The sequence below is a fragment of the Candida oxycetoniae genome (genome assembly GCF_023343755.2).
Source record: "Candida oxycetoniae strain CBS 10844 chromosome Unknown scaffold23, whole genome shotgun sequence".
NCBI lineage: Eukaryota > Fungi > Ascomycota > Pichiomycetes > Serinales > Debaryomycetaceae > Lodderomyces > Lodderomyces oxycetoniae.
In genome coordinates, this window is record NW_026055491.1 from 48,637 (window position 1) to 63,966 (window position 15,330).

General features: G+C 37.4%; 7 protein-coding genes across 7 annotated transcripts; 4 read left to right on the forward strand and 3 right to left on the reverse strand. All coding sequences in view use genetic code 12, as the record gives it.

The window, feature by feature from the left end:
• Nucleotides 1-382: 382 nt before the first annotated feature.
• On the forward strand, nucleotides 383-1,774 carry KGF56_004870 (uncharacterized protein; the record flags this gene model as incomplete). Its single annotated transcript, XM_049326353.1, has 1 exon — nucleotides 383-1,774. One exon carries the CDS (start codon nucleotides 383-385, stop codon nucleotides 1,772-1,774), a length of 1,392 nt encoding a protein of 463 aa, XP_049178049.1.
• A 58-nt stretch (nucleotides 1,775-1,832) lies between these two features.
• Nucleotides 1,833-4,691, reverse strand: DCP2 (decapping enzyme complex catalytic subunit; the record flags this gene model as incomplete). Its single annotated transcript, XM_049326354.1, has 1 exon — nucleotides 1,833-4,691. The coding sequence occupies one exon, from the start codon at nucleotides 4,689-4,691 to the stop codon at nucleotides 1,833-1,835; it is 2,859 nt and encodes a 952-aa protein (XP_049178050.1).
• Nucleotides 4,692-5,139: 448 nt separating this feature from the next.
• KGF56_004872 (uncharacterized protein) lies at nucleotides 5,140-6,009 on the forward strand (the record flags this gene model as incomplete). The annotated part of the gene is made up of 1 exon (XM_049326355.1): nucleotides 5,140-6,009. One exon carries the CDS (start codon nucleotides 5,140-5,142, stop codon nucleotides 6,007-6,009), a length of 870 nt encoding a protein of 289 aa, XP_049178051.1.
• Nucleotides 6,010-7,196: 1,187 nt separating this feature from the next.
• RPS20 (40S ribosomal protein uS10) lies at nucleotides 7,197-7,553 on the forward strand (the record flags this gene model as incomplete). The annotated part of the gene is made up of 1 exon (XM_049326357.1): nucleotides 7,197-7,553. One exon carries the CDS (start codon nucleotides 7,197-7,199, stop codon nucleotides 7,551-7,553), a length of 357 nt encoding a protein of 118 aa, XP_049178052.1.
• A 749-nt stretch (nucleotides 7,554-8,302) lies between these two features.
• RIO2 (protein kinase) lies at nucleotides 8,303-9,481 on the forward strand (the record flags this gene model as incomplete). Its single annotated transcript, XM_049326358.1, has 1 exon — nucleotides 8,303-9,481. The coding sequence occupies one exon, from the start codon at nucleotides 8,303-8,305 to the stop codon at nucleotides 9,479-9,481; it is 1,179 nt and encodes a 392-aa protein (XP_049178053.1).
• A 182-nt stretch (nucleotides 9,482-9,663) lies between these two features.
• SSB1 (Hsp70 family ATPase) lies at nucleotides 9,664-11,505 on the reverse strand (the record flags this gene model as incomplete). The annotated part of the gene is made up of 1 exon (XM_049326359.1): nucleotides 9,664-11,505. One exon carries the CDS (start codon nucleotides 11,503-11,505, stop codon nucleotides 9,664-9,666), a length of 1,842 nt encoding a protein of 613 aa, XP_049178054.1.
• Nucleotides 11,506-13,591: 2,086 nt separating this feature from the next.
• On the reverse strand, nucleotides 13,592-14,671 carry PTP1 (tyrosine protein phosphatase; the record flags this gene model as incomplete). Its single annotated transcript, XM_049326360.1, has 1 exon — nucleotides 13,592-14,671. The coding sequence occupies one exon, from the start codon at nucleotides 14,669-14,671 to the stop codon at nucleotides 13,592-13,594; it is 1,080 nt and encodes a 359-aa protein (XP_049178055.1).
• Nucleotides 14,672-15,330: the final 659 nt, after the last annotated feature.

The following is a 15,330-nucleotide window of genomic DNA, read 5'->3' on the forward strand; positions in this document are numbered from 1 at the left end:
ATAAAAAACCTCAGTGTCAGCTTGATGATGTAATAAAAAAACTCTTCCTGTGTCTGCTTGTAATTTCAATCAACCTAACCTTACCTTATAATCTCGGCATTTATATTTGGATGAATGTTTACCGTCACGTGAAGGGCGAAACTTGTGCTGTTGCTCCTTTCTCCAACCTTTATATACTATGTGTATGGTGTAACCACTTTTTATTATCTATATAGAAGGATATTGCTTTCATATTATTGTTAGCATCGATTTCATTTGTTACTACAACAATTTACCATTTTACACGAAACTTTATTTTCTAAAGCAAAATTGCACCGAGGTAACCTAAAAGGATAATGAGATGATATTCTATATATTTGTAGAAAAAGGGAATAGTTCCTTGATGCCGAAGCGTATATATACAAAAAGTAGTAGATATAAGAGAAGATTGCTTAGCGACACTATTGAGCAGAGCGAGATAGTGGAGCACACTAGCTGCCTCGGACACCATCTCGCTCTGCTCGATAGTGGTGATTGTAAACCATCATTGTCACTACCTGCGACCAAACGGGTCAATGGCAATGGCAATAGAACCACCGCCACCGCCAATAGAGGTGGTGGTGGCGGTAATAGAGGTGGTGGTAGCAATGTAAGTTTTGAAGAGCGATATCGTAAAATTGGTAATGGAAAAGAGATGCATTTTGCCGATTCTGTTGTTATGAAACAACAGGATCCAGCTTATACTTGGTATTCAATTCCACCTTGTAATGGATTAGACCAAATAAAAGCTCAAGAGCCAAAACGAGTTTTGTCCTTGAGAAATTTGTGTTTACGGCACATTTCCAAATATAGCACTGGTATCAATCTGGAAGTTTTGCAAACTCTCCCATGGCGGTTTTGGAAGGACATTTGGCTTTGCATCTTGAAAGATAACATGGACTCGTTTGACCTTTATTTGGAATTTGCCGAATTTTTTTCTCATTTCCCAGACTTTCAAAGTCACTTGGTCCCCCATATCCATGCTTGTACAAGCCGCGATTTTGCAATTGCAAAATCGAAAATACCTCGATCGAGGTTGCATAGACTAGAGACGATTTACGAAAATATTTCAATCAATGATTTTTTGAGAAAATTGCAAAGGGCAAAAGCTCTAGTGTTTTTGGAAATTGTCGAGACTCATTGGAGTAGAGAAGATTATTTCAAACTATTCAGTGTACCAAATCTTTGTTGTTTGAGTTTATATGTCAATATTGATGACTTGTTTTTACATAACTTGGGCTCTTGCATCAATGTTGGGCAGTTGAGTAAACTAACATTTCTTAAAATCAAAAGCACAAAAGTTACCAACAAAGGTATCGTACGATTTATTAGAGCAATTGAAAGACCGCCTTATAATTTAAAGTGTCTTCTTGTTGAGCACAAATTTAACGAGAAAGGATGGACCTTACTTGATATCGAATATAAAAGTACAATACTGAATTTCCAAATTGGGCGTGCTCTTCATTCATTGCAAGAGCAGGGATTAATAGATCCCGGTTTCAAACTTCACCAATCAAAAATAGTTGATGTAATGGTCCTTACCGGTACTTCTTTCGAATCGGCAAACAACTTCAATTTATCATGGCAGAGGAGAAATAATATAGGCCAAATCGGTAAAAAGGGTTATCTTTACATCCGCCGTAACCACAAATCCATTATTGAAACTGATTCCTCTAGTTGCAAAGCAAAAAACAAACCCATTCTCAAAAAGAAGTTAATGATCGAGACTGATGCTAAAACATTCTTTGGTATGTAAATAAATAAATAAAAAAAAAAAAAAAAAAAAAAAAAATCCTTTTACTTATCCCTTGCAGTTAAGAATGCTGTTGTTTTTTAGTCAATAATGCTAATAATCCTTTACCCTGATCATTAGATTGACTTGTATGCATAAATGTTTGTCTATTGTTGTTTTTGTTATAATTTAGTTTCTTCTCATTCTGAAGTTGATGTTCTTGGGTGGTCAAAGAATGTTTTTTTGGTTGATAGTAATCATCGTACTCTCCTTCTTCTTCTTCTTCTTCCTCGTCGGAATCAACGTCAAAATTTTTATAAATTATCCTGGAAGGCTTCTCGTCAAAGGCGTACTCATCATTGAAGTCTTCGAAGTTTTCAAAATCTTCAAAGTTTTCAAATTGATCCTGTGTTTCTACATCTTGGGCTGTGGCTGTACGTGGTTGATTGGCGTTCTTGTGAGCTTGTGTGTTTTCGCCCAAAGAGTCGCTTGTCCCATTTTGTTTCAAAGTTTCTGCTTGATGCTTGGCTAATAAAAGGTCTATGTTCAATGGATAAGATTTAACATCCTTCCCTTGATCTCTAGGTTGAGCCCACATATCGGGTGCTTGAGGTGTATGCATTGACATATTATTCAGATTATCTGAATTTTTTGATTGAGTTGCATAAGTAAAGTCGTTAGGAGGAGTATGATGGTGCTGCTGCTGCTGCTGCTGCTGCTGCTGATTAAGGTCCAGGTCCAAAGTCGTGCTATCCTGCAGCGCTTTGTTGGCATTCGAGTGCAATGGTTTCGTTCCCAAGAGGTCGAGTAATTTATTCGCCGAAGAAGACAAGTTATGAGTTCTTGCTTGTGATACTTTTGTGTTCCTAGTCTCATTCTGCTGTTTGATTTCCTGAGCACGGTCTTGAGATGATTGAGGTCTGTTTAATAAGCTCAAAAAATCGTTTGTGGGAGAAACTGCATTGGAGGTTTGGTTTACATTAGTGTCACTTGTTTCTCTTTGTAATATTCCAAGGAACCGGTTGGAGGTCTTGTTTTCGTCATTAAATTGGGAACCGTCTTTACCCAAAAACCTTAGTATTTCCTTAGATGCTGATGCTGTTGCTGTTGCTGTTGCCAGTGCCCCAGCTGCTCCTGCTTCCTGTTTTGCATTTGATATTCCTGTACCGCGCAGTTCCTCTCCATTCCATGGGTGAGCATCTTTTGTTGGTAACTCCTGTGTGGTATTCACCGATTCTGGTGATTCCAGCTTTTTGGGCCCTAGCAAGGTTAACAAGTCGTGGGGTCCTTTGTTGTCTGAACGCTTTAATAACTTGATTTTCTTCCCAGCAACCGGTTGTCGTTGGTAAGAAGATCTTATTGATTCTTCTATTTCGTTAGAAGGTTGCTGACGCAGCAACGAGGGTCTGGATTTCTCTATATCTTGTGCAAGAGAGCCACCATTCTTTGAATACAGACCTACACCGGTAGCGGCAGTGGCAACTGCTGATGTTTTGCTCTTTAACTTGGTGCTTGAACCGGTTCTAGAACTATGTTTCGAAATTGTACCATGAGCTGTATCCTCTTCAACATCTACAGCTTGTCCCTTTTTCTTTGGGAACAAACTCAACAATTGTTGTGCTTTTGAGCGGATATTCTCTGCATCCGCTGACTTGTGTTTTTCATTAAATTCCACAGTATCTTTCTTTTGAGATTTAGTTTTTAAAATAGATAAGAGTTCCTTCGAGTTGGTGTAAGGCTTCTGTAACTTCTCTGGATTTGGTGCAGTGGGGAAATGATTAGGGTCAGAAGCAAATTGATGATGATGGTGGTGATGTGGATATTGTTGTGCTTGTTCTTGCGCTTGGCCTTGTGCATGTGCTTGTGCTTGTGCTTGTGCTTGGTCTTGTGCTTGGCCCTGTAGTATTTGTAAAGAGGAAGGATGAAGAAGGGGCTGGTTGTACAGCGGTACATTACTGTGCATGTCGATACCAGTAACACCAGGGATAATACTTTGTACTCCCATACCCAAGGGTGATTGAGTATTATTCACCATAAAGTGGTTCTGTTGCTCTTTTTCATGTACTAATGGGTTTGACAAGGTCGCACTTGGTGGTTCTGCGCGCTGCAAAAGGTTCAATAACTCCCTTCCAGCATCGGGATGTTCCACAACTTCCTTTTTGGTTAATCCCATTAGGTTTTTCAAGTCCAATTCCATTTGACGCATAGCCTCTTCCTCATTCAGTGCTCCTAAGCTCTTGTTGATCCATTTCAAGACTGGTTTCATTATTGCGTCTACTATAAAGTACTTATTTGGGTTTGACTTGATCTTTTTCTGGAGCTTTTTGAGATCAAACCATTTGATCTCGGATATTTCAAACCTGGCCAAGGGCTCAAACACAGTGTCTTCAGGAACGTTCTTGACTAAGAAGATTTTATAGTTCTTGCCTTTGATTGTTCGTTCAACATACTCATTTTCGTCAATGTACAGTTTACAGTTGAAGCCAATCTCCTCCTCAACTTCTCTTACCGCACATTCAATATCGCTTTCACCTTTCGATATCTTTCCGCGTGGGAACGACCATGTATTGGATTCGGTCCCTTTGACTAGTAGTACCTTTGTCAAATCGGTATTGAACATGGCAACTCCTCTAACAGGAATAGTACTCTTGTACTTGCCAAATCTGGACAATGCATCTGACGGATCCCCCCATTTCCATATTAAAGGACATGCCTCTAAAAGTTTCGTTGAAAACGTTTTCATCTTCATTGCAGGTAAACTGGGATTCAATTGCCTTACAAAGTCCAAGTAAAACCAATGCGCCTCTTCTACTTGAAAGAAGATCCTCTCTATTGACGATAAATCCTCTTCCGGTACATTGACAACAAACCGTACAAGCAAATCTTCTAGAACCCGATCCAATGGTTGATCGGCTAGACCATCTCTTAGTTCTATAGACATCTCGTCTCTTCCTCTTTTTTTTTTTCGGGTCTCGGGTCTCGGGTCTCAGGTCTCAGGTCTCAGGTCTCAGGTCTCAGGTCTCGAATCTCGGGTCTCGAATCTCGGGTCTCTGGTTTCTGTATTATACGTATCTTGTTATTAAACCCCCTCTCACCAAAACTTCCCGGTTTAACAAAAAGACTACTTTGACTAAAGGCTCTTGTATTTGATTGTTAATCGCAAATTAACCTCTTAGCTCTTGAAATTGAACCTCTAACTACCAAGTAACCCAATTCAAACAAAAAAAAACAAAAATGGACAGAAAAAAAAAAACCAACAAAAAATTACCATTTGACACTACCCTTGAAATTTTGAAAGAGGAAGAAGAGGAAGAAGAGGTGAGGTTAAGGTGAGGTAAAGGTGAGGTAAAGAGGCAAGGAAAGAAAGAGACGGGTTGGAGTTCAAGAGTATGAGTTTAGTAAACAGAAGGCTATTTAGTATTGTGCAACCATGTTTGCAACATACGTCACATCCGAGGTTTGTTGATACAATCAAGGAGACGTCGAAACCGGCACAGGAACGGTCGTATGAGATTACAAGACCAATTGGGTTGGAATCGCCTGTTTTGCTTAATCACAAGCTATCAGACACTTACTCCCTTTCCAATGTAGGGAATGAACTATTTGGCGCTCAGGCCAAAGAGAGGCGACAGAAGTATTTGGACTATGATTTAAAGCATTCACCTATATTTGACGCTAAATCATTTCGCAACACAAATGGCAAGATATTTACTCCTCCAATTTCATGGTTTAAACTGGAAAAATCATTGTATTTTCCTGATTTCGTAGCCAAAACACTAATAGGTGACAAGGAAAGCTTATACGGTTTATTGAGAGCGAAATATAGTATTGTCCGGTTATTTTCCTCAGTAACAGGTGACGAATGTACCAAGACGTATTTCAAAGTTGATAACAATGACTTTTACACTAGCAGCTATGCGCAGTTTACTCAGGAATTTCCCAAGTTTCAAATAATTGACATCAACATGCCTACTAGTTGGATTAAAGGTTTCATTTTGAGCTTGTCTTTATCCAATTTGAAAAAGACAATACCGCCAGAGAGGTGGAATCAGTACTTTATTTTACCAAATCATCTTTTACCTCCGGATATACGAGAAAAGCTACACTGTGATAACCAATGTTCAGGTTATATTTACATAGTTGATTCTGTGGGGAAGATAAGATGGGCAACTAGCGGATATGCAACTACTGATGATTTGAAATTGATGTGGAAAGTCGTTAGGGGTTTACTGAGAGAATCAACAAACCAAGTTTTGTAATGTCATGTATACGTTAAGTTGACATTCACATTTAAGTATAAAAAATCCGGATCTAATCTCTCAAGCACAAAAGCTCACCTAGCTTTTCTTAGGAGGAGTGGATAAAATCCGGATCTAATCTCACAAGCACAAAAGCTCACCTAGCTTTTCTTAGGAGGAGTGGATAAAATCTCACAAGCACAGACTGAAAAGTTTCTCAATTAACTTTATTTTCTTCTCTATTGAGAGAGAAAGGTTGTTACTAGTGTGCCACTAGTCAGCGGTGCTCCACTATCTCGCTTCGCTCGATAGCGTCGCACATATATATACTTTTATCCAAATGCATGCAACTGGTAGTGCTGAAAATCCTGTTTTTTTTCTCTTTTGAAACTTCATCCGAAACTTTGATTTAATGTTTCTTGAACCTTACCCAAATACTTTCTTCCTTTTTTTTCTTTTTCTTCCATGTAGTGGTACAAGGCATGTATGTGTATTCAAATGTTTTATGCTACTTCTTTTTCAATGATGAACATTTTCAATTGGGAATCTCTCTGACAAATCCAAAAAACTAAGCATGGAGAAAACCAATAAATTGATTTCTGATTCTAAGTAGCGATACACTTTCAAGTATATAACATCTTTACTAACTCAGATTAAGCAAAAGAAAAATAAAAATAAAAAAAAGAAAAGGGTTCCAATTGCAAATTATCATCGCAAGAAAGGAAGAAAAGGAGTTCCTGGGAGAGATAGGGGCATTTTCGAGTTAGCGACACTATCGAGCAGAGCGAAATAGTGGAGCACACTAGCTGCCACCACTAGCTATTGCAGGCGACATTGTCGTTAGTAGTATACAATAAATTGTATGGTAGTAGTGTGAATTTGTAAATTAACATTATTACACCGTCTACCATTGTAGTAATAAATTAGCACAGTTATAAAAGCATCTCTCATATAGTACTGTACTGAAACAAAAAAAAAGAAAAGGAAGAGTATATGATTTTGTAGCCCTAATGGTGCACGTGATTACTTATTTTTTAGCTTTTCCTCATTAATTTTCTCGCATGATGTTCATTTGGTAGCGCGTTTTTTTCAATAGTCGATTGAAAATTTCGCTTTCCCAGTCAATTGACAAAAATGGTATAAACGGTTTGTTCTTCTCTTCAGCAACGTCATAAAGCACATAGCCCTCCCCCACTTTCAAAAGAACAATGTCTGGTATGCAAAAGGAAAAGGTTGATCAACAACCAGAAGAGCAAATTCACAAGATTAGAATTACTTTGACCTCCACCAAGGTCAAACATTTGGAAAATGTTTCAGCTAACATCATCCGTAATGCTTCTCAACGTAATATTGTTAAGAAAGGACCAGTTAGAATGCCAACTAAGGTTTTGAAAATCACAACCAGAAAAGCTCCAAATGGTGAAGGTTCTAAGACTTGGGATGCTTACGAAATGAGAATTCACAAGAGAGTTATTGATTTACAAGCCCCAGCTACCACCGTGAAGAAAATTACCCAAATCACCATTGAACCAGGTGTAGATGTTGAAGTTACAATTGCTGCTTAAATGGTGTTTTTTATTGGAGCAAACAAACCTTTTTAAAAGAAAGAGTGTTGTTTTTTTTTAGAGAGAGCTGCATCCAAGTGCTCTAGGCGCCGTGTGTTTTAATTAACATGCTGACGTTGTGGGTTAGCTATCAGGATTTGGTGTAGCAAATAGTATATGATAGGAAAAAGGATAATTCAATCTAAATTTTGACCGAAAGTAATGTAGTAGTAGTAGTAGCAGTAAGAAATATTGCAGGAGATGGCAGAACTGGTGACTTACTTTTTCACTAAGTTTATTGAGATTAGAGTCCTTTCTCTTTCTTTTCTTGCTGCTTTTACATTTCTCACCTCACCACACTTTCACTCTTTTAAACCAATTCTACCACAGAAAACAGGACCTTCTCTCTAAAATCCTTCTATATCTTTCTTGGTTTTTTTTTTTTTTTTTTTTTTTTTTTTTTTTTTTTTTTTTTTTTTTTCGCAGCTATGATAACTTGGGAACAGTACAAAATATATTTTGTGTCTGAGATGAGATGAGATGAGATGAGAAGACCCAATAACGATTTTTATTAGATCATTATAAACTTGAACAATTAGAGATAATTTAGGGTCTATTGTAATTGAACTACTTTTATGTTTAGATAAGTCTGTTGAACAATCAGAATGAAGTTAGATACATCGCATATGAGGTATCTTACCTCGGACGACTTTCGTGTACTACAGGCTGTAGAATTAGGTTCGAGAAATCATGAACTAGTTCCCACACAAATGATCCATTCAATTTCAGGTTTGAAATCGCTTTCTGGCACACAAAGGGCGATAGGAGATATAGCTAAGTTGAAGCTTATTGCGCGTTTGCGTAACGCCAAGTATGATGGGTTTAGGCTAACACACATTGGGTACGATTATTTAGCCTTGAAGTCGATGTTGAATAGAAACACGCTATACTCTGTTGGTTCGACAATTGGAGTTGGTAAGGAATCAGACATTTTTTCAATAAGTGACCCTCAAGGAGTACAAAAAGTTATCAAGATTCACAGACTAGGCCGTACATCTTTTAAAACGGTAAAAAATAATCGAGACTATTTAAAGAATAGACATACTTCGAATTGGATGTACTTATCGCGATTAGCGGCAGAGAAAGAGTACCAATTTATGCAGATATTATATGATAATGGATTCAATGTGCCGCAACCATTTGATAATTCGAGACATTGTGTTATCATGGAGTGGATAGAGGGAATGCCTATGAAACATCTCAACAGCAGTAATGTCGGTGATCTTAATTACAGAAAGTTGTATTCTGATCTAATGAACTTCATAGTCAAATTAGCCAAACACGGTTTAATCCATTGTGATTTTAATGAGTTCAACATTATTATCAGAGATCAAAAGAAGTCTATCGAGGGTAATGACAACTTTGTAGTGATTGATTTTCCTCAGTGTGTATCAATAGAGCATGTTGATGCAAAGGAGTATTTCGACAGAGATGTAGAGGGAATAAGAGACTTTTTTAGAAAGAAATTTCGGTACTATCCGCAGCATGACTCTACCATGCTTGATACTGATGGTTATGGAGATGGTTATAGGTATGCATATCCTAATTTCAAAAGAGATGTGATTCGTGAAGCGCTGTTGGATGTTGAGGTGCAAGCATCTGGGTATGCAAAGAAAACTACAGGTAGAAAAGAAGAAAAGGATTTGGAAAAAGCAGTAATGGGTATGAGAATAGCTACCAACGAGAACGACGATCTTTCAGAAGTTGAAAGTGAGGATAATAATGACGATGAGGAGGAGGAGGAGGAGGAAGAAGAAGAAGAAGAGTATGAGCTTCAAGGTGAAGAAGAAAGTAATCACGATGCAGAAAATGAAAAAATAGTAGAAGCATTGTTGGCTGGCGGTGAGAATTTGAAAATGGATAAGCTAGGTAATTATATTATAGAGTAGCAAACATTAGCAGAGTTAAAGAATAGCAAAACAAAATTATATATTGTATAGGCATTGTTGTTTTATGCTTCCCTTTCTTTGATTTATCTCGATGTCTTTTGATTAGCTACTAAATGTACAAAAAAACTTCATGAAAAACGAAAATGATCAAAAATTACATTCCCTTTTTTTTTTTTATTTATTTAACGAGTAGCCATACCTTTAGTAACGGCTCTTTTCAAAGTTAACTCAGCCTTTCTGTAATCATCAGCAGAAGAATCTTCAATTTCCAAAGTTTGCAAAGCTTCAGATAATGCAGTTTCAATCTTGTCTTTTGCCGATTTTTTCATTTTGGCACTCAAGACTGGGTCGGTAACAGTGGATTCAACAGAGGCAACATAAGCTTCTAATTTTTGTTTTTGTTCGTGTCTCTTTGCAAAAGCGTCATCAGATGATTTGAATTTTTCAGCATCGCTAATCATTTTTTCAATTTCTTCTGTAGATAATCTACCAATGGAGTTGGAGATGGTAATGTTGGCTGATCTGCCTGTGGATTTTTCAACAGCAGTAACCTTCAAGATACCATTAGCATCAACTTCGAAAATAGCTTCCAATACTGGTTCACCAGCTTGCATAGGTGGAATGTTTTTCAAATCAAATTCACCCAACAAGGTGTTCTCTGAACAGTTAACACGTTCACCTTGGTAAACTGGGAATTGAACTGTGGTTTGGTGGTCAGCAACAGTAGTGAAGGTTCTTCTTTTGATGGTTGGAACAGTGGTGTTTCTTGGGACAACTGGAGCGAAAACGTTACCTTGCATAGCAACACCAAGAGACAATGGAATAACATCCAATAACAACAAGTCTTTTGTTTCATCATTAGTGGATTGACCGGTCAAGATAGCACCTTGAACGGCAGCACCATAAGCAACGGCTTCATCTGGGTTGATGGATTTTTCCAATTGTTTACCGTCAAAGAAATCTGATAATAGTTTTTGAACTTTTGGAATTCTAGTGGAACCACCAACAAGAACGACTTCGTCAACTTGGCTCTTGTTGATCTTGGCATCTTTCAACACTTGTTCAACAGGTTCCAATGTTGATTTGAACAAAGCAGAATTAATATCTTCGAATCTAGCTCTGGTAATGTTGGCTGAAAAGTCGTGTCCATCAAACAATGAGTCGATTTCAACAGTGGTTTGAGTACCTGAAGATAAAGATCTCTTTGCTCTTTCACAAGCAGTTCTTAATCTTCTTAAAGCTCTAGCATCACCCGAGATATCGGAACCAGTCTTTTTCTGGAATTCTTTTTGAAAGTGCTCTAATAAATTAGTATCGAAATCTTGACCACCCAAGTGAGTGTCACCAGCGGTAGCCTTAACGGTGAAAACACCACCAGTAATGTTCAATAATGAAACATCAAAAGTACCACCACCCAAATCGAAAATCAAAACGTGTCTTTCTTTTTCTGATTTACCGGCACCTAAACCATAAGCAATAGCAGCAGCGGTAGGCTCGTTAATGATTCTCAAAACGTTCAAACCAGCGATGGCACCAGCATCCTTAGTGGCTTGTCTTTGAGCATCATTGAAATAAGCAGGAACAGTAATAACAGCCTTTTCGACTTTTTTACCAATTTTAGCTTCAGCAATTTCCTTCATCTTGGTTAAAACCATGGATGAAATTTCCTGAGGAGAAAAAGTTTTGGTTTCTCCCAAATACTCAACTTCAATTTGTGGTTGACCATTTTGGTTGGTAACGGTAAAAGGCCATGACTTGATATCTTTTTGAACAGACTCGTCGTCAAAAGCTCTACCAATCAAACGCTTAGCGTCAAAAACGGTATTCTTTGGGTTCAAAGCTGCTTGGTTCTTTGCTGCATCACCAATTAATCTTTCTTCGCTAGTGAAAGCGACAAAAGAAGGAGTAACTCTATTACCTTGCTCATTGGCAATAATTTCAACTGCTGAGTCGTAGGTAGCGACACAAGAATAAGTAGTACCTAAATCGATACCAATAGCACCCTGGAAAACACCGTCAGCCATTATGATGTTAATATGAAGAAGGTTTTCAAATTTAATGTAGAAAAGAGTGGGAAAAAAAAGGGAGAAAAGAAAAGGAAAGGAAGTGAAAAAAAAACCACTATGAAAAAAAAAAAAAAAAGGATGAGCTTGAAAAATTTCCAACTTTTTTTCACTTTTTTTCACTTTTTTTTTTTTGATTCTTCAAATTGGAAATGGAAAAAGTTTAAAATTAATGAAAAAAAAATGAAAAATTTTTCACCTCACTTCTTTTTTTGTAATAGTAATAGTAGTAATAGTGGTGGTCATTGTAGTAGCTGTAGTAGCTGTAGTAGTTGTAGTAGTTGTAGTAGCTGTAGTAGTTGTAGTAGCTGTAGTAGCAATGGTAGCTATGGTAGCTATGGTAATTGTCGCTACCTCGATTGAAGCTAGTTATTGCGTGTTGTACGATGGGTGAGTGGTGGCATTACTTGTTTTGTCACTTCTGTTTCTGGGACTAATCTATATTTACCATGTCTAAAATCTGACCCTTTTTCTTTTTCTTTTTCTTTTTCTTTTTCTTTCTGATAGTGTTGTAGCAAGCCATTCAGTACTGCTCAAATCTCGCTTTACTCGATAGTGTCATGGTGTTATAGTGTCGGTCAGTACCGCTCTACTAGCTCGCTTTGCTCGATAGTGTCATAGTATCGGTCAGTACTGCTCCACTATCTCGCTTTGCTCAATAGTGTTTCTCGCTTTGCTCGATAGTGTTTCAATTGCATGCGTTAGCTGCTTTCTTAAGCTCATATACTGCGATTTCTACATTTTTGGCTATTCCGTGTATGGCTACTTCTTGTAAAGTATTTCTCTGACTTGTTGTTAAGGCATTGTATCTTTTGAAATCATTTATAGGCGGAAGCACATGTATCCAGCATCTCAGTTGGATTCTAATAGAGTTGAGCCTCAACCCACCAATACCAATTATTTTACTCACTTGTTTTTGATTAAATTGTACAATCTTTGTTTTCTGTTCAAATGTGGAGGTGTTGGTGGAGATTTCTTTATACTTTCCAACTCTCGGTAAATGAATATTGTTTATTGATTCAATTGGAGAAATAGTCAACACACGGGTTTGGTTACAAAGTGGCAACAGACTCCACAATAAATCAAAACTTTGCAAGGGCACTTTTACTTTGCCATTGTTGAAGACACCATTGAGTTTATGACAATCATCTAAAGAACCAAGAATCGTGAGTGAATGTTTGTAATCGATGTATTCTCGAAGCAAAGAGCGCACTATTTTGTTATTGTAACCATCATCTTTTTGCAACAAAAAATTCATCTCCCATACTGAGTTTATTAGTGACTTTGCAACACATATATCGTAATCGGTTTCTAGTGATAATGTGATTAGTTCTTTGTTTACTAGGTTTGTTAGAATTTTGATAAGATCTGCAGTTGTCAAAATTACCGTTAATGTAAATGTAGAATGACTCTTTGTCTCATTACTGTTGTTGATAATTTTGAAACACGAAATATCTTGTTTAATAAGTAATGACTTGATTGAAAACACCATTTGTGACAAGTGTGAGTAAGGCACTTTTGGTGTGTTGCTGAAAGGCTACTATTTTATAGATTTGAAAGTTTTGCAATTTTGCAACCAGCAACACTATCGAACAACACTATCGAACAACACTATCGAACAACACTATCGAACAACACTATCGAGCAGAGCGAGATAGTGTCTGCCAAGTGTTGCTCCACTATCGAGCTAGCACTATCGAGCAGAGCGAGATAGTGTCTGCTAAGTGTCTGCTAAGTGTTGCTCCACTATCTCGCTCTGCTCGATAGTGTCTACTAAGTGTTGCTCCACTATCTCGCTCTGCTCGATAGTGTCTGCTAAGTGTCTGCTAAGTGTTGCTCCACTATCTCGCTCTGCTCGATAGTGTCTACTAAGTGTTGCTCCACTATCTCGCTTTGCTCGATAGTGTCTACTAAGTGTCTTCTCGATAGTAAATGACAGCTGTACATTAAAACTAGCCATAGTCTATCATATTATGTTTAAAAGAATATATGTATATATAATTGTAACGCGCGTGATAAAGGTCTCTAGAGTCAATCAGCTTCCTTTTCAGGCACTCTCAACTTCCTCTACTATGGTTTCTGGTAACACACTCATAATCCTAGCAGCATCATATAGAAAGTGGTACTGATAAACGGTTTGTACCATCATCATTCTCTTATCTCTCAATTGAGATACTGCTTTAAATATGATATCCTTCTTGCCAGCACCACTCATTATTAAATCTCTAAACCGACTTTGGTCCTTAAACAAATGGTCATAAACCAAAAACGTCCCCGATCTTCCAACTCCTGCAGAACAATGTACTATAGGTACAGGTTCTTTTACTTTTCCCGTTTCCTTTCCAATGGACTTTTTTACCTTGTCAATGTGATGTGACAAATTGCTCAACAGCTGAATCGATGGTGGTACTTTTGCATCTGACCATTTGTAGTAATAAAAATGATAAACTTTTTTCGTCTTGTTCCTCGACTGGACTTCCAATTCGGTTACAATAAAATCATCATTTGCACCATATGTTTCGTTTTTGTTGACAACTTTCATCTCCTTGTACAATATTCCATCTCGTTCATTTTCCGCAGAAAAATCCCACATCTCGCCTAATTCGGGCCAGTATTTGTCACATTTGGTCATTCCTTGTTCTATCAATGGAGTTACCATCACTATCACAATTACATTATTCCCCTGTTTTTCCAGCTCATGAAAGCACATTGACCAAAAATGGTTCCTTGTAGTCCCCAATGGTCCCTGACACGCTATATACTCATTCTGTAGCAACCCTCCACTAGTTTCGAGTCTAATATAAGAAGCATTGAAGTAATCTGAAAATACCTTTTCGTCAACAACTGGGATTTTAACCCTTGATGCATCGTAAGGAGATACATTCGAGTACCTATTTCGCAGTTTGTTTTTCTTATCCAAAGCTGCTTTTAACGACCAAATGGAATCCTCATTATTCAACCCTTCAGTAATTCTTTTTGCTTCAAGCTCATTCAACTCATTAAATTTAACCCGCTGCTGCTGGGTCGTGAGAGTCAAAAATGCCGCCCGCTGCATATTACTCTGGTACTTAACCAATGGTGGTTTTTTTTCGTTCGCTAATGTTACCGGTTTCCTGAAAATGTTCATCCGACGAAACAGATCTTGTCTCAAAAGTAAATGCATTTTAAAAAAAAAAAAAAAATTAAAAATAAATAAAGACCCCAGATTTGTTTCCCTACTCACTTTTTTTCTCAATCTGTCTTTTTTACGATGTGGTTTCTTATTATTTTTATTTTTTTCCCCTGTTCTCCGGCTCTTTTATTACCCAGTTGATGCTCTTGAAGTGGACACTGTCGATATATATATATATATATATATATGTGTGTGTGTGTTTGTGTGTGTTTGTGTGTGAAGAAGATAAGCTTGTTTTATTTTTCTACATTAAGACGTTTCTGAATTGTAGGTGTTTTTATATGTTTCCTTAATAAGTTCTTGTATATGTTATAGTCCTTTAAAAAGCGTTATTGTTTTCATGCATTTTATTTAGATGCAAAAATTGCATGACTGTACACGTACCGTTCATTATGAAGCCAGAACCACACGTTGGAGTGGAGGAGGGGATGATGTCGGCAAAAGCGGCCAGTTTTTTTTTTTTTTTTTTTTCTCATTATTTTTAATATTAGATGATAACAATAGACAGAGACGAGAATAGCATCAATAAACTACAATGTGTGGACTATTAAAATAAAAAATAGGTTTATATATACGTGGGGGCAAGGGAGCTTTATTAAGAGGGCTAACACAAT